This window comes from Pleurodeles waltl, chromosome 5 (genome assembly GCF_031143425.1).
Source record: "Pleurodeles waltl isolate 20211129_DDA chromosome 5, aPleWal1.hap1.20221129, whole genome shotgun sequence".
Classification (NCBI taxonomy): Eukaryota; Metazoa; Chordata; class Amphibia; order Caudata; family Salamandridae; genus Pleurodeles; species Pleurodeles waltl.
In genome coordinates, this window is record NC_090444.1 from 45,735,239 (window position 1) to 45,759,740 (window position 24,502).

General features: G+C 45.8%; 1 protein-coding gene across 1 annotated transcript in view; it reads right to left on the minus strand.

The window, feature by feature from the left end:
* LOC138295319 (NACHT, LRR and PYD domains-containing protein 3-like) overlaps positions 1-24,502 on the minus strand; it is a 237,530-nt gene that overhangs the window by 127,852 nt on the left and 85,176 nt on the right. The window contains exon 3 of the mRNA XM_069233540.1: positions 22,610-22,780. Within this exon, the coding sequence (XP_069089641.1) occupies positions 22,610-22,780 (171 nt within the window). The remainder of the gene's footprint in view (positions 1-22,609; positions 22,781-24,502) is intronic.

Here is a 24,502-nt window from a genome sequence, read left to right on the forward strand (position 1 = left end):
TTATTTTTTTGTTGAGTCTCACAATTATTTCATGTACATATGTAAATAAACACAGGTATCACAAAAAACACTGCCTTCTACTATTTTTTCAACATTTTGAAAGGTTGAATTGTAAACCCATGTGATGCACATGGGGAAGACATACGTTGGTAATGGAAAGAGGGGTATGCCTCAGGTAGTGTCAGGCTGAGGAGAATTAGCAACATAATGACACAAGTTTCTGGTCACACAAAACCTTTTACTGCACAGTACCGCACATAGACAGTTAAAATGTCTGGACTGTCATATCCAGGAATGGCAGAACCACCTTGAGTCAGACTAGATATCACAAAGGTACCGTCCCCCAGACCACAGAAGAAAGAGCTTTGTTAGACCTTGTCCCGTAGAATAGGCTAACAAATTAGTATATATAGTCACTAGCTAGAGCCTTATCACACACAAAAACCATGTCTGCCAACTTAACATATGCCATGGCACAGACAGAGGGCAGTACAACAATCCCTGATCATAGGTCCATCCTATTGCAATGACCAAGCATCTGGTGGCATGACACAAACCTATGTCAGTGTTGTGGCACAGGCACTGTCGCCTGCAATGAGGAAACACATTGACAGCTACACAAAGTTCATGCAGGATCATTGTCAAAACAATGTGAAGGGAGAATACATGGATTGCTCTGGATGACATGTTTCAAGGGCAAATGATCACACACATTAGACAACTGGACCAACTCACCACATCAAACAAGTGTATTGTGGACTTCAGAATTCCATCCATCCACTATCTAAGCTGCTTTGGCACAGGACTCATACACCCCATATCTGTGACCATTACCTGAATCAATCCATGTCCACTTCATATGTCAGAACAGCAACAGCTCCCTCCCAGTGTCACAACTCTTAAATGGCCACATGAGGATGGCATGGTGAAGAGACCTGGATAAAACACAAAACATGAGGCATGAAAAATCATATATATGACCCAAATCTCATATCCAACTTCAGTAGATCCACTCACATTGCACAAAGTGAATCATCAAGGTAGCAACATTTCCAAGTCTGACTTAGCAAGCAAACCTTGTCTGTATACTGCATGTATGAGGCTGGCCTGGTGTGTGGTGGGTACCTATGATACTCACACCTTATACCAGGTCACTTTTTTCCTTATTAGTGTAGTCTAGTCAGTGTCTAGAAGCCAGGCTTTCTAGAGGTAGCTGTGGATGAGCAGCCAAGGCTTATCTAGGAGACATGCAAAGCTCATGCAATACCACTGTAGTCACACGTAGGGGAATATTTATACTTTTTGGTGCAAACTGCACTAACGCAGTTTTGCATCAAAAAGTTTTGCACCGGCTTGCACCATTCCTGAGTGCCAGCCAGGCTCCATATTTATGGAATGGTGGAAGCCGGCGCAAAGGGTGGGCTAGCGTAAAAAAGAAATTACACTAGCCAGTTGGGGGTTACGGTATGGGAGAAGGGGGCTTTGCACCAAAAAATGATGTTAGGCAGGTTAGAGTAAAAAAAATGACACAAAACCATCCATACCACATGACTCCTGTCTTAGAAAACACAGGAGTCATGCCCACCACCCCAATGGCCAGCACAGGGGACCAGTGTCCCCTGAGCATGGCCAGTGCACCCAGTGTCATGTAGGGGGCCCATTTCCGGGCCTCCAATGAAACTTTAAAAAATAAAATAAAATACTTACCTGTACTTACCTATACTTACCTGGGATGGGGGTCCCCCATACTCAGCTGTCCCTCTGGTGTGGGTGGGGGTGTCCCTGGAGCCTGGGGAGGGCACCTGTGGGCTTATTCCATGGTGCTCCACCATGGAAATAGGCCCACAGGTCCCCTAACTCCTGCCCTGACCAGGCGTTAAATAATGGTGCAAAGCAAGCTTTGCACCATTATTTCACCCCTCCTCCCCGTGCTTGATTTTAGCATGGGGGGATAAATATGGCACTAAGGCCATAGAGTAATTTTTTGCACAGGAATGCCTACCTTGCATTTCATTGACACAAGGCAGGTTTCCACATCCAAAAAATGACTTTAGCTCCATAAATTTGGCGCTAGATGGGTCAAGCGCCAAAGTATAAATATGGAGTTCGTTTTGTACTGAATTTGCGTAGTAAAAATGACGCAAATTCAGCGCAAAACAAGTATAAATACACACATGAAAGAAGGCCAGATTTAAGGAAAAGTGGCGCAGCGCGGTGCTGCGCCATAATTGGCAGCGCCACGTTGCCTCACTTTAGAAACGCAGGGATGCACCGTATTTAAGTGAATACAGTGCACCCCTGTGTTTCCCTCTGCACTTGCGCTAAATTTAGCTGCCAACACAGGCATCCTTCCACCATCATGCAAGGATGTCTGCGTTGAGGGATGTGATTGTTTATGTACGGGAAGGTGTCCCTTCCTGCACATAAACAATCACTAATGGCGCTTTGGCACTTCTGTGTGTGCTGCAGAATGCAGCCCACATAGAAACAGCAAAAAATGAGGAGGAATAAAAGTATTCCTCCTCGTTGCACCCTGCTAACGCCACCCCTGGGGGTGGCATTAGATTTTGGTGCTGCCTCAAAATTTCATAAATCTGAGGCAGCGTCAAAATGCAATGGGTGTTGCTGTGGCACGTCCACAGCAACACCCAGTGCACGCCCCTTCCACGCACAGTGCTGCGTGGGAAGGGGCCGTATTTACAAGGTGGCGTTTAGCCACAAAAAGTGGCTTAACGCCACCTTGTAAATACAGCGCAGTGCTGTGATGTTCCTGTGGCGCTAGAGGCCTATAAATACGGTCCTCAGTATTGCAAAAATAAAGGTACCACTGGTGAGGAAGAAGTGTCAGCCCTGTACCCAAGAAGACAAAGGGGGTCATTCTGACTCCCGCCGGCCGCGGTAACCGCGGTGCCGGCGGGAGACACCAGCATACCGCTGCGCGGTCAGAAGACCGCCGCGGTTATTCTGTGTTTCCCGCTGGGCGGGCGGGCGACCGCCAGAAGGCCGCCCGCCCGCCCAGCGGGAAACCCCTTTCCACGAGGATGCCGGCTCCGAATGGAGCCGGCGGAGTGGAAAGGGTGCGACGGGTGCAGTTTCACCCGTTGCGAATTTCAGTGTCTGCTATGCAGACACTGAAATTCTCAGTGGGGCCCTGTTACGGGGGCCCCTGCAGTGCCCATGCCGTTGGCATGGGCACTGCAGGGGCCCCCAGGGGCCCCACGACACCCCATACCGCCATCCTGTTCCTGGCGGCCAAAGCCGCCAGGAACAAGATGGCGGTATGGGGGTCGGAATCCCCATGGCGGCGCAGCTTGCTGCCCCGCCATGGAGGATTCCCCAGGGCAGCGGAAAACCGGCGGTACACCGCCGGTTTTCCGTTTCTGACCGCGGCTGTACCGCCGCGGTCAGAATGCCCTTGGGAGCACCGCCAGCCTGTTGGCGGTGCTCCCGCGGTCCCTGGCCCTGGCGGTCGGAATGACCGCCAAAGTCTTGAATCCAAGATGGCAAATCCCGGGGACCCTCTGGAGGAGCTCTGAGTACCACCCCTGGGGTGGTGATGGACAGGGGAGTGGTCACTCCCTTTTCCTTTATCGCAGTTTCGCGCCAGAGCATGGACTGGGGATCCCTGAACCGGTGTAGACTGGTTTATGCAAGGAGGGCACCAAATGTGCTCTTCCAGCATTTCCAGTGGCTTGGGGAGGCTACCCTCCCAAGCCTGTAACACCTATTTCCAAAGGGAGATGGTGTAACACCCCTCTCCCAATGAAGTCCTTTGTTCTGCCTTCCTGGGCTCGAGCTTCTCAAACAACAGGAGGGCAGAAACCTGTCAGGGAGGTTGTGGCAGCGTGGGCTGCCTGGAAACCTTCAGAAGGCTGTAATGGGAGCCCCCAGAGTGCATGGACTCATACAACCAATACTTGCAAAGCCTTGGGGTATGATTCCAACATGTTTGATACCAGAAATGTCTATGTTCAGAGTTACCATTATGTAGCTGGACATAGGTAGAGACCTATGTCGAGTACATGCGTAAAATTGCATTCCTGCACTCACGAAGTCTGGGAAAATGGGCCTGGAGTTTGTGGGGGCACAAGGGTGCCTTCACAGACAGGTACTTGGCACCCTGCCCTCTGGGCTGGAAGGCCTGCCATAGGGGTGACTTATAAGTAACCTGGAGTAGTGAAAAGTGGCAGTGAAAGGGTGCTTGCACCTTTTTCCGCAGGCTGCAATGGCAGTCCTGCAGAACGCTTTGCTTGGGCTACCTATGGGTGGCAAAATATATGGTGCAGTCCATAGGGATCCCCTGGAACCCCATTACCCTGGCTACCTAGGTACCATATACAAGGAACTTATAAGGGGGCACCAATGTGCCAATCGTGGGTGAAATACAGTGATAGCAGTAACCAACAACTACATTTAAGGGAGAGAGCAAAACTACTGGGGTCCTGGTTAGCAGGATCCCAGTAGACAAAGTCAAACACACTGACAACAGGCCAAAAGTGGGGGTAACCAAGCTAGAAAGAGGCTACTTTCCTACACTGCATAGTTCCATATCCCATGTTGATTGGAAAAAATACCCTACTAAACACATCCTTACCCCTATAGTTCCCCTTACAGTCACAGTAATCACATAAAATTACATACTTACAATCAAGTGAAGTAGTAATTGATGAGATCTGCTTGCAAGTCTTCACCTTCTTCTTCATCACTGTCATCCTCACTTGGCATTTCTGGATTCTCACCCGGTGGTACTGCTGGCTCCTCCTCACCTGAAATAAATGGGATATCTCTCCTCAGGGCAATGTTGTGGAGCATGCAGCAGGCCACAATGATGTTACATACTTTTTCGGGTGAGTAAAGGAGAGCTCCACCTGTCTTGTCCAGGAACCTAAATCTGGCTTTCAGGAACCCAAAAGCTTGTTCCACGACATGCCATGTTCTTCCATGGGCATCGTTGAAGCGGACTTCCCCTGGCGAAGTTGGGTTCCTCACCGGTGTCAACAACCATGGACCGTTTAGGTATGCAGATTCCCCTGTAATGGAATGGGACATATGTGCAACTATGAGTCCCTCTCATCTGAATTTTTGCTGCAGACATTGCATACGAACAAACAGGACATATGTGACTTACCAACTAGCCTGGCCCTCTCTGGGTACAATCGTGACATCAGCTGAGGTATTCTGCTGTTCCTCATGATGAAGGCATCATGGACTGAACGCGGATAACTGCCACAGACCTGTGATACGGAGTGGTCTGCCAGACAAACAACTTGGACATTGATGGAATCGAAGTTCTTCCTGTTAAGATAGACTTGTTTATTGCCATGCAGTGGAACCAAGGCAATATGTGTACCATCAATGGCTCCCGCAACACGTGGGATGTGTGCCAAACCATAGAACTTAGCCTTCACATAGGCGAAATCCACACGTTGAAGAAACCGGATGTAGCTGTCCAGGTGTTTTAACATTGCTGAGAGTATATCCTTCAATAAAAGACCAAAAATAGGCTGGAACATCCCAGCAGATAGGGCCACTGTATTTTGGAAGGACACTGTGGCCAGGAAGTGGAACACTGACATAAACTGTGTAATGAGTGGCATTCTATTTGGATGATAAATGGCAGGCATCAGATTTTGCTCTAACTGACGACCACAATTGTTTGCCTATTCAGACGGTAGATCTGGATAATGTGTCTTTCTTCCATGAACTGAAGGTCTGGTAGTGGACGGTGGACAGGAGGATATCTGATCCTTCCCCTCCCTGGGTACCTATGTAGGACAAATAATGAGTTTAACCATCACTCAATGTTTCCCTTGCAACACACGATAGGCATGTCAATGACAAACTGTGACAAGACATGTCATAAGTTGAGAACATGATACACAGTACACATCTCCACTGTCAATGACACAGAATTAGCATGTTTCCCCCTTGCTTTGCCAAAAATGTATACACGTTATCTGTGCCACAAAGTAAGCTGTCAAGCAACGTACACAAATGGTGTCCAACCGAGGACCTACAATACAGGAGAGGATAAGCACTTATCAATGATATTAACAACATTTTCGGAGTTGTGACAAATGTTTCTTAGCCATATAATGCATTTCATGCCTCTAAAATGGTAGGTGCCTGCCCCACTCCACTGGACATTAGGAACCTCCCGTGACCACTGGCCATGGGGGGTTGCTACTACGGTGGACACAACCATAGGCTAACATTGTTGCCAGAGGCGGTTGCAGGCCAATGGTTGTGTCCGTTGGCGATGACGGACGCGCACGTAGTGGAAGTGACCGCCATGTTCTGAAAAATCCCTCACTTGACTCCGGACACTGCTGCTAGCAAGACCTCCACGACCTGAGCTGCTGTGTACCTATGGGAGCAATCATGCCACATCCAACAGGTGATAGGGCCCCTGTCTTTTCCCCAGAGGAGCTGGAGAAGCTAGTGGAGGAGGTCCTACCCCTCTATGAACAGCTCTATGGTGCACCAGAGGATCAGGAAAAGTACATCATGCCCACTTTTTGTCACTGTACTTCACCATATTTTCCCTCCGCATAAGCTAGATTGTTCCCATGTGTGCCAGAATCAAAAGTCAAGGCCATGGAGGTGGAGTCAGTGTGGCATTCATGAGAGAGTCAATGGTCTTGTAACCGTGGTCAGTGCCTGATGTTGGGTCCTTAGACTTTGGTATGTGTGTCTGTTTTGAGTGTGCCCTGTTTTACCTTATGTTGGATGCACAAAATTAGGTGAGGTGACATCACAGCCATCCCCATACATCACTTGACAAATGGATGTTGTCAATGTAAGACCACATGTATTTGCATGACAGCATGAGCTGTGTATGCATATTGTATGTGTGAGGTGTGTGTCAAGTGAGCTATGTGTATGTTGCCTGTGAGATTTCAAAGCACATCTGATCTTACTAAACTGTTATTCTGAAGGCACATCCCGACTCACTCTGCCCTTCAGGTTACCACATACACACCAACTGCCAATATGTTGTTGGCTACATGATGTACTGTCATGCATGGAAGTGAAGGAAATGGAGCATCATTTAGGTTCTGTCTGCTCAGCATGCAGAGATCAGGGCCTGTCAAATGTATCACCCAGTTAGGGCCCAGGTCTAGGCTGTTGTTGATTATTTTTGACTATGCAATTGTGACACTGTGCCCACTCCCTATATCCAAGTATGTCCTGTCTTGTGAACCAATCTAGGCTCCGTGAAAAATGCAGCTTATTGAGGTTCGTTCCCTGATGAGTATGAACATTGTTTTAGTAGGGCGGCAATGATCTGTGTATTATGTGCCCTTGGCATCACTGTCAATGTGTGTCTCTGATCCCTGACAGGTCCCTTACTCACACAGCCCTGTTGACAACATCACACATGCCATATTTGTCCTGGGCAGGCTTATTGCATAAATGTTAATTCCTTATTGCAGTTTGGTCACATAGCAGACAATGAACAATACATGCCTTTATTTGGTGGATATCATCTCTGTAGGATGGACACATATGTCCAGAAATATGTTCAGTGGCACATGTACATGATACAGAACCCTACCCCCTGAGGTGGCATAAGAATGCATTTCTCAGTCAACATGTCAACACATGGACAGGTTGGACACCTTCTATACCCACCATGCCAGTCCCTTCATCATTACCCATGTGTAATGATTGATTTTGTACTCTGGCAGTAGCCTGTAGGAAATGCATTCAGGAATCATTCTCACAGTGTGAGTGTATTAATGCATTTGGGCCTAAGGAGTGTACCATTCAGAAGACGCAGATGTGTGGTGTGTTCAATGGTACCTCAGCTCTCAGTCAGATTGCAAGAGTATATACCACAAGATGTCAGTCGGCTTACCTAGTCAGTGGAGGGCCTGAGCAGGGCGGTGGATATGTCTGCAGATTAGGAAGAGTTTGTAGTCATGTGCCTGCACCCAGTGGCTGGTATGTGGAACACTTGGGCAGTTTGGGCAAAAAAGAATGTTAATAGTTTTGTGTACTGACATGTATGTGACTCAGCCATTTTGGATGGCACTTGTGGACATAATTTCTTGTCTTTTCTTTTGCATCCATTAAGGTCAATGCCCATCAGAAGAAAGGGGTTTGGAGAGCCATTGCCTAGAAGGTGTGGACCCTAGGAGTCCACAGTGGGGGTCCACAACCAGTGGAGCACCCACCACAGAAAGACTTGGGAGGACCTGAGATGCTGCGCCCGGAAGATCTCAGAGGCCCAGCCGGGGCTGTCCTCCCAACATGGGTGGGGTGCCTGTCTGACAATGACCCCCGTAATGGGCTGCATTTTGATGGTGGCCTACTCAGAGCGGGATGAGTGTTTGAGGGCAGCACAGCAGCCACAAGGGGGTGAGTAGACAGCAAATTCCTGCCTGTCCCTTTGTCAGGTGGTTCAGTGGGGCACTGACCACTCCCCCTGACAATTAGGGATGAGACATGTGTTACACAGTAGATGGGAGATTGTTTGTGTTCACATGTCATGTGTTTGAAGCTGGTCTACCTTGCCTTCTCAACCTTGGACCTGGTATAAAACTGAGGGAATCCTCAAACATCTTTCTCTGCAGGGACCACAAATGGGTGCGTACAGTGATCTTTCATGTACTTTTTGTTGTTGTACTTGGTGTAATTTCTGATCTACAGATCACTTCCCCTCAAAGTCACAGACAAAAGGTAAGTGGGTTATGGATCACTTTCCTCTACCATGTGTCTGGGCATAAGTGTATGTAGACATCTGCCACCCAGAAGCAAGTCTTCTTGAGTGTACGATGTGTGCTGGTGCCTCAATGTAGTCTGTGATGTGTTCGTGCCCAGAATAGGTGTGACATGGCTTACATGGTTAATGGTTTGCAGAAGTATCAAACTACTTTCCCTTGGTAAGTGGTGAAAGTCCATCAAGTAGAATTATGTCCCATGACTGTAGCCAACATTCCTTGTGCCTACTTGTCAGCATGATTCCTTTTCTCTTTAGAAGATATCCTTGTTCTGCAATTTCATGCATGTTCTACCCAGGTTGATGGGATGATGCCTGTATTCCCTCACATATGTGTACATAGAAAACCCTTAGTGGAATAGCACACTTACAATGCTGATCCATTTCGTGACCTGCCACAGACAGGAGTGTGCAAGCATTGTTTATTGTCTGACAAATGCCTTCATGAGTCGTAGTATGTCATTTGTCATGTAGGACTGCAATAGCAATGAGGGGCATGCCATTTAGGCCCAGATTGTGGAACCACTCTGTGTTCATCTATGCCATTGATGTGGCATCTTGTGGTAAAGTGCACTGCACATGTTGAATGATTGAGGATTGTTTCCTGACTGTTGTCATGAACCATGAAGTGGCTTGCAATGATGTTGACATTACATCACATGCGCTTGGGTTCAGGCATTCAACCACAGACAGATACCAGGGTTGGCATGTCTTAAATGTGGATAGTGATGTTTTCTCATTGGACAACAGGTTGTGGTTTGTCTATTTTTCCTTGCAAGTTATGTGTCTCTCCAACATGCAAAGTATAGATGTGTGCCACAGGCACACTCAGATGATGTCATTATAATGGGTGTCAGACATTAGTGGTGACCATCCTGGGCCTGAGTGATTCATTGTTGTGTGTATTCTGAGACATCTCTCCCTGACATATTGGACCTGATGTCAATGTTATTCCTTTCATTGACACATGTGAGGCCTATCTGGGTAACATTGATACTACCTCCTTGATTCTATTGGGATAGGTCTCACTTTTAGAGCTGTGCATTGTTGAAATGTGTCCATTGTGACATGGGAATTTCCAGGTCAACTCTTCCCTGATGTTTCACTTTTGTATCTGCGATAGCTGGATTTCATTGGCATCATCTCAAATATTTGGCACATCATGTATGTGCAAAATAGATGTGTGCATAAACTTGTGTGTGAAATATGAAAAGTTACTTTACCAAGGGATTGTATTGTTGGCTACATGTCTGTTGCATGTGGCACACCTTTAAGGATGGAGAGGTCACTTAGTTGTTGTATGATCACTGTGGTTACAAGACTTCAGCCATGCACTTGTAGTTGTCTGAGATCCTGATTAGCCTGTGGATAACTCTGGTAAGTCCAAATGGCATATGATATGGCACATGAAAGGGCCACTTTGGTGAAATAATTTTATGGAGCCTACTTGACATGATGTATTGTTTATCAAGTTGTGATTGACGTGTTATTATGTATATGTTATGACCCTATAGCTTATTCTTTTTGCAGCATCAGCACAGGCAGGCAGAGGAGACGGGGGCACAGCCAAGTGGGGAAGCATCTGGCCACGGGGCCTCGGGTAAAGATACCACTGACACAGAGGGACCCGGTGGCCTGGAGGGCGAGGGGAGTGCCACGGGGGAGACGGGATCTACATCCTCATCATTGGATTTGTCCTGCAGGGGCCACTTCCTAGTGGGGGTGGACCCATCGGGGACCCCCCAGTACCATCCTTGTCTGCCTCCCCCTGTTCTATCACCACTCTCCCTGTTGTTCCCCACCCAGTTGGCTGTGCCTGCTCACCCAAGAGGGTGGGTGTCTCCTTTGCCAAAGGCACCTCTGCCCCAGCCCGTGTTATCCCTGCTACCCTCAGTGAGGAGGCTATTGTGAATGCCATCCAGGGATTGGCAAGTCAGCTACAACAGACTAATGCGTTCCTGAAAGGCATTCATGGTGCAATGTCTTGCCTAAAGAGATCTTTTCAGGCTCTGGCCTCCACACTGACAGCAGCCAGTCACCTCCCAGCTTCCTTCCTCCCTCCACCTTTCTCTTTCCAATCCAAATAGCCCCTTCCCCTAGATCATCATGCATCCACCTCAGCAGACAAATGAGGCACACACAAACACAAGCACCACAAGACACACTAGCACACACACAAACATCTACCCACAGACACAGCAACGCTCACAACTAACCCGGAAACTCCCCCCACCCGTGCATCACACACACCACATCAAGCCTACCTACTGACACCACCACAACAGTCACTGACACAGTCACCACACCGATCCTACCCATAGACACCACCCCAGCAAACCCTCCAATATCTACCACAAGCAGCACACCAGCAGACGCCACAACTACCATTACACTTACATCTACCACATCCACCATACCTGCAGTCACCACCCCAACAGACACCCATCCACCCACCATGGCATCCCCTAGCACCTCTACCCACTCTAAGCCCAAGACACATAATAGTTCTCACTCACCCACCCAACAGACACCCATCCACCCACCATGGCATCCCCTAGCACCTCTACCCACTCTAAGCCCAAGACACATAATAGTTCTCACTCACCCACCCAACAGACACCCACCACAAACAAGCATAGCTCGCATTAGCATGCTGTTAGAAATGGGGTCACTAGTTGGTAGAGGTATATACCCTTGTTCAAGCAGGGATCACAGTCCTAGTCAGGATAAGTCACAACACAATCCAAAGTATCCTGTGCCCACCCTCTGGTAGCTTGGCACTGAGCAGTCAGGCTTAACTTAGAAGGCAATGTGTAAAGTATTTGTGCAGAAATTATACAATAACACAGTGAAAACACCACAAAAATACACCACGCAGGTTTAGAAAAATAGAGAATATTTATCGGAATAAAATCCTGTATAAATAATGAAAATCCAATGTACACAGGCAAGGTTATGAACTAAAGAGCTTAGAAACACAATAGCTCCAACTCGGGCTATCACGATGTAGTTGACGGAGTCGTTCCCAACAATCCGACACTACTGGTGCCGGTCACAGAGTCACATGGACCCCCAGTTACAGTACCTTTGGAAAATGAAGAACAAGGAAGTCGCACGGAGTCAGGAGGAAGAGGCGTCGTTGGAGCTGGTGCAGCATCAGTCCCTTTTGGTGCTCGAGGAGATGAGGCGTTGGTTCCACACTGTGAGGCAGGTGGAGGTGAGGCATTGGTTCTGTCCGGTTGCAGGGGGAGCTGATGCGGCGTCATTAGCAATGTATCAATTCCTGATAACCTGGTGGGGTAGCTGGATCCAGTCGGTCAAGACGTGATATGTTGGAAAACTAGCAAAAGCCAGTAGATGAAGTCTTTGCTGTCCCTGAGAGTCCAGAACAGGAGGCAAGCTCAATCCAATCCCTTGGAGAGCACTTTTTGGGAAGGCAGAGTCCTTTCAGCACAGTCAGTGGCCAGCAGGCAGCAGGGCAGCAGTCCTTCTTAGCAAAGCAGTCCAGATGAGTCCTTTCAGCAGCCAGGCATGTCTTCTGGCAGAGTTCAGGTGCAAGTCCAGAAGTATCTGATTTGGTGGGGTCAGAGACCCAGTTTATATACCCAAAAATGCCTTTGAAGTGGGGTAAATTTCAAAGAGTGATATTGAAGTGTGCAAGTTCCCCTTTCAGTCCAGTCTTGTCTGCCACGGTCCATGTGGGGTGTTATCAGTCCTTTGTGTGAGGACAGGCCACTGGCCTTTGAAATGTAAGTGGAAGACCGATTAAGTATGCAGATGAATGCAGATGTGACCAAGGCCCTGATTTATACTTTTTGATGCAAACCTGCGCTAACACAGGTTGGCATCAAAAAGTATAGCGCCGGCTTGAGCCATTCCAGGACGCCAGCTGGACGCCACATTTAAGTAATGGCGCAATCCGGCGCAAAGGGTGGGCTAGCATAAAAAAAATTGACGTTAGCCGGGTGGGGGTGACAGTATGGGAGATGGGTGCTTAGCACCAAAAAATTATGCTAGGCTGGTTAGAGTAAAAAAAGATGACTCTAACCAGATTAGCGTCCTTTTATTGAGCCAAATCTACCATGCCACATGACTCCTGCCTTAGAAAAGGCAGGAATCATGCCCACCACCCCAATGGCCAGCACAGGGGACAAGAGTCCACTGGGCATGGCCATTGCACCCTGTGCCATGTATGGGGGCCCATATCTGGGCACCCTGTGGCATTTAAAAAAAAAGGTAAATACTTATCTGTACCTGAACCTGGGTCCCCCATTCTCCGCTGTCCCTCTGGTGTGGGTGGGGGTGATCCTGGGAAGGGCACCTGTGGACTCATTCCATGGTGTTCCACCATGGAAATGAGCCCACAGGACCCCTAACGCCTGCCCTGACCCAGGCGTTAAATAATGGCGCTAAGCAAGCTAAGCGCCAATATTTAGGCCCGCCTCCCTCCCGTGCTCAATTTTTGCACGGGAGGATAAATAAGGCGCAAGAGCCTAAGAGAATTTTTTTGCCCGGGAACTCCTACCTTGCATCTCATTGATGCAAGGTCGTTTTCCGCAGACGAAAAATGACTTTAACTCCAATATTTTGACGCTAGACGGGTCAAGCGTCAAAATATAAATATGGAGTTAAGTTTGCGCTGAAATAGCGTAAAAAAATAAATGATGCTATTTCAGCGCAAACAGAGTATAAATATGCCCCTGAGTGTCCTGTGTTTGTGGTTGTCTGGGTGAAATGCACAGGGAGCTGTCAACCAGCACAGACCAGACGTGGATTGGAGAAAGGCTGTAAGGCACAGATTGTAGTAAGTGCAGAGAAATGCCCACTTTCTGAAAGTGGCATTTCTAAAATAGTAATATTAAATCCAACCTCACCAGTAAGCAGGATTTTCTATTACTATCCTGGCCATACTAAACATGACCTGGCGACTCCTTCCAGATCAGAATCTACCACTCAAAAGTATATGAGGGCAGTTCTAATGCTAGTCTATGAAAGGAGCAGGCCTCACAGTAGTGGAAAACAACTTGGGGAGTTTTCCACTACCAGGACATGTAGGACACATAGGTACATGTCCTGCCTTTTACTTACAAAGCACCCTGCCCTACAAGTTACCCAGGGCCTACCTTAGGGGTGAATTATATGTAGAAAAAGTGGAGTTTAAGGCTAGGCAAGTAGTTTTAAATGCCAAGCTGAAGTGGCAGTGAAACTGCACACACAGGCCTTGCAATGGCAGGCCTGAGACATGGTTAAAGGGCTACTTATGTGGGTGGCACAATCGGTGCTTCAGACCCACTGGTAGCGTTTCATTTACAGGCCAGGGGCACATACATTGCACTTTACTAGGGAACTACAGGTAAATTAAATAGGCCGATTTGGGTAGGAACCAATGTTATCATGTTTAGGGGCGAGAACATATGCACTTTAACACTGGTTATCATTGGTAAAGTGCTCAGAGTCCTAAAACGAGCAAAAACATTGTCAGAAAGGTGGAGAGAGGCAGGCAAAAAGTTGGGGGATGACCACTCTAAGGCCGTCAGGTATAACACATGCACCCAACACATCCACACCTACACAGCCTACAACCACTCCTTGATCCTCCAAATCCCGTCCCCCTTCTGATGACCATACCTGTGTTTCCAAAAAGCTGTTCCTGCATGACCTTACCCGTACCCATATAAGTGAGAGCACACCAGGCAAAAATTTATGGACTTGCCAATGGCAGTTGAACAATCTTACTTGTTTATATATATAAACCCAACAGTTGTTTTGTTTTGGGTACACCTTTGTCCTGCTACTCCTTTTCTAGCTTTCTGTTATCCCAGAGTGATTTTGGTTGTGAACCTACAGTTGTGTGTGTTTAAACCTGCTTCCTGTTCCAGTTGCCGTTGTTAGAAGTATGTGAGTTTGTGTGCAGTGCAGTTGTTCCCCAGAAGAAAGGTATAGTTTGTGTGTATATGTATGTGTGTGTCAATGCAATGGTGGTGTCATAGCATTATGCACTACTTGGTATGGTAAGTATTTCTTACTGTGATGTCCAATGTGAGCATGTATGGTGTGAGACGTGTCCCCCTGATCTGGCTTATGTATTCATGAGATGTGTGTCATCTATAGTTTTGTATGTACAGACATGGAGTGTTTTGAATTTTGCTAGCTTTGTCTGCTTTTGCCTGTGCATGTGTCCAATTAGGTGTGTGTCCCTTGCAAATGGTTCATGTAGAGGTATGTCTCATGCAGTGGGAGTTGTATGTACCTTTTTGACTTTCTTTTCCCCATTGTTTAGATGTGCATGACAATTGGTATTGTTTGCCCCTAAGGCCAATGTAGGGCCATTTACTGTAGCGATTGTGTTTGAGGGTCCTTTTCAAAGTGTTATATGTCCCAGATGGCTGCATCCCAATTGTATAGGTAAAGTTGCTATGTTGTTCTTGGTGTATTTGTCTACCTGTGTTTTATGCATGCCATTGTGCTTTCATTGTGCTGTGATGTGTGTGTCCATTGCAGGAATGTTTACTGCTGGCGTTGTTTGTGCTGCATGTCACATCAATAGGTATGTGTGTTGTTTTTGTGGACAGTCCCTGGCCAGTGTGGAATGTGGTTGTGTGACCAGTAATTGTATATGTGCTGTAGGTGTGTTGTTTTTGTTGTGTGACAATGTTGTGTAGCCTTCAGTGTCCCTGTTCCTTGGCTGTGTGACCGTGTGTATTTGTGTGGTGTTGCAGTGCAGTGTGAGCATGACTGTGCTTACCAAAGTGTGAGTAGTGTGTGTGTACATGTCCATGTTGATCTATGTCAGTGAGTATGTGTTGTCCAAGATGTGTGCCTGCTGCCCAAGGCGTACTACCCCTATGATGTGTTTGGCGGCACTACAAGCTGTTTTGAAAGATTAATGATACAGGTAGGTGTGTGTACTTACGGTTGATGGTGTCCATGTAGATGTTGTTTTCATCGTATTTCGACTAGCAGCAGCAGCAGCGACATGATGTTTGTAAATGGCTCCCTTGAGGCCCCGGACGTGTAAAGCTGCCTGCCGGTGTGTGTCTCTCTTTATAGTGTCCGTTTCCACCAGCTTGTACATGGCGGTTGGACCACCTTGGTCACATTGGTGTTGTGCAAAAAATATGCACAGTGAGGATCCCCTCTTGTAAAAAAAGAGAAAATTAAATAGACAATTCATATGAAAAATTAATTTGATATATCAGTCCATATTGCACCAAACTGGTCCTGGAGTCAATCAGTAGAGACTATTGATGAGTCCAAAGTTTATTCAGAATATGATTTAACATTCGACCGTCTGAAATCCAAGGGAAATTTGTACTTCCAGCCAACGTGTTTCGTCTTGGGAAATGTTTACATCCCTTACGACTTCTTCAGGGCTTATTTGAGTACCGCTATTGAACAACAATCGGTAATGAAAGTTAATTCGAGTCCAAATATGCTCCACAACATGTATAATAATCCAATTGAATATCCACTCCACCCGATATTATAAGGCTTTCGAATTATGGAACACGGCGTCTCAGAGTATGGACGCCTGGCGTTGTGCAACCTTATAATGGGTCTGGCAGAAACACTGTCTCTGTCGTGCTATTTATACTTCCTCTGCACCGTGGCAGTCTGTACTGCCTGACGGTGCCGGCAGACCGCTGGCCGTCATCTGTTTGTACAACTGACAGACTTGTAATCCGGTCGTCTGCTCCACCACAAAGTTAGCGGTCGAACCGCCACCTCCAACATGGCGGTCACGGAACCGCCAAACTTGTAATCAGGCCTATTAGCTCATTCCTAGATTGTATGTGCAAAGCACTCAGGCTAGGATCAGGAAACCTGCAGTTTTAATATACAGCCGACAAATGCCCTCAAATGAGTCTATAACTGCTTGAAAGCTGAAGTTGCACTATATAGCCAAAAGATGCCCTCACAGATGAATACAATGGAGATGGAAAGCTGCAGTTGTGCTATACCCTCAACAGATGTCCTAAAGGAAAGAAAACTATGTGCCCATAAATGTATAATGGGGGGGAGCTAGACCTGCAATAGTCTCTTTTAAAAGATTAATGCTAAAAAAAGGGCAAGAGGGGGACATAGAATTCACACAAAGGGTAGTACTTTCTGAGTGTCACAGATCTTCTTGGCTGACATTTAATGGCTCATCCAATTCAACTTTTTCCCTCCATTCGGTTATTTGTAATCTTCTATTAAATACCTATACACTGAAATAGCAGTACCAGACAAAAAAAAAAAATGAGGCCTTCTTGGACTTGCCATGCACTGCTAATTACCCCACAAATTTCAGCACTCATGACATCATTTGATAATATCAATGTAATATCTGCAGTAACATTTTTCACTAAAAGACTGTGCATGGCGAGGGCGCGTGTTATAGTTACCTTAGGGCACAAGTATTAGTTACTTGAGGTAGCTATAACTGTAACTGTTGAATTTCTGTGGTTTTGTACATTTAAAATGTATTTGTTACTTACAAAATACTTATATTTTCTTTGTGAAGGCTTGCGTGGTAAAGGCATATGCACAGGAAAATTTTGTGTGGTAACGGCATATGCATTGTATTGGATATGTTGTAAAGGCATGTGTGGTAATGGCATACGCGGTTCTGTGATACAATGCTCCCGGGGGATCTTTAGGGATTAGTGGTTGAGGCCTGTAAAAGTTCAATAAAAGTGAAGCTGAGCCATATGTCCCAGGGACCCTAGGAAGGAGGAAGGAGTATGTAGTAGTTTTCTGCATGTAGTGAGGTCCCAGAGCTATTGGGCGTATCTGTGTGTGGGGGGTCTGAAAGGTCCAAGGCATGGCTATCCTGCATTTCTTCAAAAGTAGTGCTTGGGCAACATGTTTACAGTGGGGTTTTAGAACACCTTTAACATAGCCAAGGAGTGGGACCATGAGTGTTATGTTTAAGTCTGTGACTATCATTGACTATAGTTCATTGATATGGTTATGTCAGTAGGAGCTGATGCCAGGGAATGTCTGTGTCATATGTACGAAAGTAGGATCAGGGGTCCCACATTTCCAGCTGTTTGTTTTAGGAGAGAGGCCATATCTAAACATGGGAACGGGGGATTAATACATTCTGTGTAAAAGTTTGAGATGTAAAAATCAGGTCATTGAAGGATACTTCTTGGGTCTGATTACTGCAACATGCCCATTGTGGATCTGTCAGGTTATGCCCAGGTTCACATTCCCATCTGGATTTAGTATGTGAGAGTTTGGTGGAGACGTGGATGTGAAAGCATTATACAGACAAGTTATGAGTTTGGTGGACGTGGAATTTGTGAAAAGCATTCTTAGCAGCTGGCACGCCGAAGGCTTCTCAGGGAATGATGGGTATAGGTCTTGCATTGTGCTGCTGAGTCAATGTGTGTCAGGATATGTAGTGGATGGCTTGTGGTGCCATGTAATCATTCAGCATAGGATATGAAACCTCTGTTTATGAACACATCTGCCAATGTGTAATGTTTGCTCTTGTGGTGCCTTTTGCAGTCCTGGTCCCGCAGTGGTTCATCTCGAGGACACTGGAGCTTTAGTAGTATTGCTTGGCGCAGTGGGGTGGGGTGAGTCAGCCCTGCCTCTATGTCCAGGTAAGAGGGCGTCTATTGTCAAGTACCCAGTGCTGCTCATACTGTGGCTGAGTGACTAAATGGGGCAAATCTGCCCATCCTATATAGTAGTTGCATTTTCAACTTTGCAATTCTGGGTTGTTATCCAGCCCACACCAGCCTCAACATGAACATTTCCAGTTGATCAAAGAATGCCCTGGTAAGTGGGATTGGTATATTTTGAAATAGGTAGAGTAGCTTGAGGACGATCACCATTTTCATGAAGGCCAATCTTTCTGCTTCCAGTAGTAGCATTTTGGTCCAGCAGTCCACCATGTCAGTTATACTGGATATGCATCTCCTGACATTTGCCCGGGTGAGGACTGTGATGTCCATGTGATATTGTATGCCAAGGTACCTCACCGGGTCTATCTGCTTTTTAAGTGGGTATTGTAGCACAGGCTGTTGGATATTCGATGTGAGAGGCATTAGTAAGGATTTCGCCCAGTTTATTTGTAGACCGGACCTTGCACAGAATTGTGTGATTTAATCTAGAATAGGTGTTAGTTGCCTAATTATGAGCAGAATATCATTGGTGAACATTGACCGAAACAGGTTTTGTGTTCCTAATGTTGTTCCTTGGTGGTGGTGGTACTTGCAGAGAATGTAGGATAATGGCTCCATCACGTGGGCGAAAAAGATAGGTGGGAGGTAGCATCCCTGTCTGGTTCTCCTGCTGATGGGGTATGGTGGTGCCAAAAGTAGGGAGTCTAGAGTGAACCATTTTAAGAATCATCTCCCAACTCACATGGGCTCAGCTTTGGCATCATTGACGAAAACAGCAGCCACTGGTAACGTCAATCTGATGGGTAATTAGAGAAAAGGACATATTTATGGCCTGGTTTCTGTCACTCTTACACCACCAATGTGGTTCAAGAGTAACGCAAACCTTAAGTGCGACTTATGAAGCCACAAAAGGCCACCTTGCATGGCTGTGTGTGTTTTCATAAATCTCAAATAATGTAACGCAGCGCAAATCGCTGTGCTTCATTACTATGCACCATGGGGGCATTTCAAATGGTGTTGTGTGGGTGTTCCCACTCAAAGTTTATAGATTTTGATGCATTCTCAGATTTACAAGAACTTGTAAACCTGGGAATGAGCCAAAAAGGTAGGCCTCCCAGAGCCCATTCTGCAGCATACATAGAATGAGGAAAAGCCTCTCAGGATGCTTTTTGTGCAGGAAAAAACAATCCTGCATGCAACGCTGGCACCCTTGCACCATGCTGCAAAGGTGCCTGCATTGGAGCTAGGCTGCCAAAAGGGTACCAGGGCAGGGGAAAAGGACAGGAATGCACGTATTGGATAAATACAGTGCATTCCTGCCCTTTCCCTGTGGCACAAGGCAGAGCAGCAAGGCAACTTGCTGCGTTGCCCTCCTCCACAAAGCCTGTAAATATGGGCCAGAGTGCATAGGTTGACAGAGGTGGATCTACCCGGGAATGAAGTCTGATAGATCCACTCGTATCTTATTGGGTACTATTGGGAGAAGGTCATTAGTGAAAACTTTGACCAATATTTTATGAGGTAGAGGTGCATATATAAATGGCATTGATGGGTGGCTTACCAAGTTTGATAGAGCTTCCCGTAGTGAGGGTGGGAGGGACCCTAGTTAGAATGCTTCATTTTATACCTCAAGCACCACCAGCGCTAGTTCTTCCACATATGTTTTTTAAAATTCTGGGGCAGAGACATTCCTCATGGATAAGATTACCCCTCGATTTAGTGGATTGTGAATTGTTGTCGGAGTGGTTCACATTTTCCTTTGAGGTTAATCCTTAGTATCAGAAGAGATGACTAACCCTGGGGAGTAGGGGATTGAGGAGATATAGAGAGAGAAAGAGAGATAGAGAGAGAGAGAGAGAGAGAGAGAGAGAGAGAGAGACTTGGTTCTGATGTACCTAGAGCTCCCGTAAAAAGGATGGCGGTGGATGTGTTAATCCTTCTGAGCAGGAGCACTTAAGTTCTAGTGGCAAGACACACTCCTTCAGTCAGGAGAGGTGCTCCTCAACAAGACCACACTCCTTTCAGACAACCATACATGTATGTTATACAATCTGAGGTGCAAGTCCTTAATACATCATATCACATAAGAATTACAATAAGAAATTGAAGTCCATGTGAAGGGACCCTGATCAGTGACCCCTTTCCTGAATACGTATTTTTAACATTGTATTACTTCACACAGCTAGTCATTTTCCCTTAGCAAAGGTTTTCCTATTCAAAATCAAATTGCTGGGGTGTCCTTGAACAAAAAAGGAGATACCAAAAACTGCAATTGCCTTGTTAGTCCAGTAATGTGAAGTCTGTGTAAAGGGCTGGAATCGCTGGAGAGTTGAATGGAGGTGAAAGAATGATGGTTGTAGTCAAGGCGATGGGGCACGGCAGTGCTGGCTGAATGACCAGGTTGAAGGGTTCAAGACGGTTTGATGTTATCATGAAGGCCATGTGGGTTTGCTGGCCCACAATTCCATGTGAAGGTGTCTCGGTTACTTTTTTCGTAGGCGGTGGGGATCAGAACTCAAAGATGGCACTGATGGGAGACACAACTCTCTCTTTAGGCAGATTGACAAAGCCAAGCTTGGGGTGTGTTTGAAAGCAGTATCTATAGCCTGTCATGAAAGTGTTAATCTGGAGCCTTTTAGAATATTACTGAGTGTTTCCTGCCAATTAGAAGGCTATCTCCAGTGGGAAACAAGGACAATAACTAAAAGGTTAAGTAAAGAAACACATTAGACACTGAAGCCTTCCTGAGGATTACTGAGTGTTTCCTATCAATTAGAAGGCTGTCTCTGGCAAGAAACTGGGGCAGGAATTGGAGGGTTTTAATTAGATGGTGGGGCAGTTAAACAAATAAACAACAAGCAAGTACATCAGGCAACCTTGATGTCAGCAGGTGCCAGAGCCTTTCAAGAATCAGCACCATATGTTAGGGCAATTAACCAAAAAAAAGCAAACAAGCATAAGAGACAACTTTGCGGTCAGCATGAAACAAATGTTTTTAACTAATCTATACCACATGCTTGTTCCAACAAACATATGCAAGCATTTGCACTTAGGTGAACTGATATTTCAATAGTGCATAGTAGGGTACATGGCTCCTGCCTAACTGAAAAAATGTGCTGATAAAGGACAACAAACAGTAGAGGCAGACCGGGGTATGTCCAGTGTACAATTGCTCGTATAATAGAACACATTCAATAGGGCATACTGTTCCGATAATGGCTTCAAGGTAATATATTAAGGACTAAGAACACCATATGTCACTAGGAGTGTCTGCTCTTCGAAGGACAAGCCCTCCTCCACCCAAAGGTGGCATGCCTCATCATCGGCCTGCTCTTCATTGGGCTGGAACTGCAATGCCTAATGGGCCACTCGAGGGGGAACTTTGCCGGAGATCTTTTGATTCGCCTGAAAAGGACGGTATATACTGGTGAGTCCGAGGGCAAGTGTAGGAAATTGGATTGAAGAGGGTTAAAATTGACTATAGACAATTTGCAGTCTGTTTATTAGGGGATAAAGAATCTATGCCAAGATTAAAAGAAGTGTGAGAAACTAAGAGAAATAATACCAGTCTATGATACTAGAAAAATGTGAGACTAAACCAGTAGGAGTTATTGGTCGACATATTTATTGCCTCTGCTGGTCCCATAGGATCAAGTGGCATTTCATTAGGAAATATAAAGAAATACCAAATCTTCACTGTATTTGGGGATCCCAATTGTGTGATAGAGCGTGGTCCCCACCTCTGTGAAGAACCTAACCCTAATACTTGTCATTCCGGGGATGTGGACGAGGGGTAGGTGAATCTGCCAACTAATCACTCTCAGAAACTACCCTAAGACTGGGCCCTCCACATACTCCAAGGGGCCCATTCCTTAATTTAGAAGGGTCACTTGCATTGAAATTTGAACCTACACATAGGAGTGTAAGTTGGTGATAGAACCAGTTTTCCTTGTGTTTCCGCCTGCATTCTCAGGTCATTTCTTTCAACTTCCTTTACCTTATATTTTCTAAGTAGGGGCAGGCGTGATTTTGACTCCTTTTTGGGGTATTTTATCATCCATGCATTGCTTCAGGGAGAGTGTTGGGGCTTAAATTACATTTTTTACATTCTCATAGTGTGTTTCTTGTTTTTCTTCAAGGTGTACCATGGTTTTACTACAAAAAACGCATATGTTAGCATGTATGTGAAATGTTTACATGTCATGTATAATTGAATAGACAATAAAACACCAGAGGAAAAGTAGTCACAGTAGTCACTACTTACATCAGTCTCTGTGTTTTGCAGCTTAGGTGCTTCAGCCCGTCACACAGCAATCTCACTCCAGAGTCCTTCAGTCCATTAAAGCTCAGGTTAAGCATTTTAAGAGATGTATTCGTTCTAAGAACAGTGGCAATGTCCACACAGCATGAATCTGTGAGATCACAATCCATCATCCTACAGGTGAAAGAGATACAGAAATGAAATAAAAAATGGAAAGATGTCTATCATAATCTAGGTTTGATGTTCATTACCAAGAAATCTAAGAGCAGGCTCACCCAAAGCCCACCTACCCATGTGACATGTCTGGCATTGCATCAGCAGAAACTAAACGATGGCTGAGGGTCTGGGATGTTGAACCTAGTTGTCACTGTTATCTGATGAACCAGAGGATGCTGTACAGTTGGTGTCTGGCTGAATACATGGACTTAAGGGATCCCTTTATTACATCTTACAATTTAGTTACCAGTGGGATTGAATTTACCACTTTAGATATGCTTACCGAAGCTCTTTAAATACTATAGGCACTAAGGGGCATATTTATGAGCCCGTAGCACCACCCGAGCATCACATTTTGTGATGCTCCAAGTGCGCAATGCCCTGCACCATATTTACTAGGTGGCGTTAAGCCACTCTTTGTGGCTTAAACACCACCTTGTAAATACGACCCCTTCACACACAGCCCTTTGCATGGTGGGGGTGTGCAATGGGTATTGCTGTGGGCGTGCCACAGCAACACCAATTGCGGTTTGACATTGCCTCAGATTTACGAGTTTTCCTAAACCTCAGCAGCGCCAAAATTTAACGCCATCCCAGGGGTGGCATTATCAAGGCGCAACGAGGAGAAATACTTTTATTCCTCCTCGTTTTTTGCTTTTTCTATGTGTGTTGTATTCTGCAGCACGCATAGAAAGAGCAAAATGCCAGACATGATTGTTTATGTGCACATAAACAATCAACACCCACCAACGCAGACATCCTTGCACAATGGTGCAAGGATGCCTGCGTTGGCGCCAGGCAGCTCAAGTTAGCACCAGCACAGGGGACAACACAGGGGTGCGCTGTATTCAATTAAATACAGCGCATCCCTGCACTGCGAAAATTACGGAGAGCGGCATTGGCAGTTTTTGCGCAGCGTTGTGCTTCATAATTTTCCTTTAAATATGGGCCTTAATATCACACAAGGGCAGGAGGATGCTGGATGAACAGAGAGTAATATGTCCTTCTTGTCTAGTAGAAAAGGTTCCTTGTTACTTTACGAGGAAACAGATCTTCCACATTATATGTGTTAAGAAGATAGTACAAGTGTGATGCGAGCAGGAATTGATTCTCATTTCACAGCAAGCAATCGACCGGAAGAGATTTTACACTCCTGGGGTTTACCTTTCAGGCCTAAAACCTAAAATCTCCATTACTTAACAGGGAATTCTCATTCAGAGAATTGAAATCTTCATGCAGAAATTCACTGGCTCTTTCATTGTGGAAAGATAGATTAATAAAAAATATGCAAATGCACAATGTACACCCTGAACTAACAACCTGCCCACTCACTAATGAACAATCCACTTCTAGGTGTAAAGAAGGTGGTTATGTACACATATGTGGTTCAGACACAAAGAACCCCAATAAACAGTCGACTGAAAGACATACCTTCTAGAAGTGGACCTCCACTATACTGGACAAATAGATACCAACAAAAACAACATCTAGGGATGACCACAAAAAGAACATCACATGGGTTAATGACATCAAAAGAATGAAAACACAACTGAATATTCTACAACACAAAAGGAGATGAAACAGATACAAGCATACTATGCCACTATAAAAGAGCTTACAAAAGAGCCATCAGAACCACAAGAAAACCACTACACACGTTATTGAAGCAGACTACCCTTC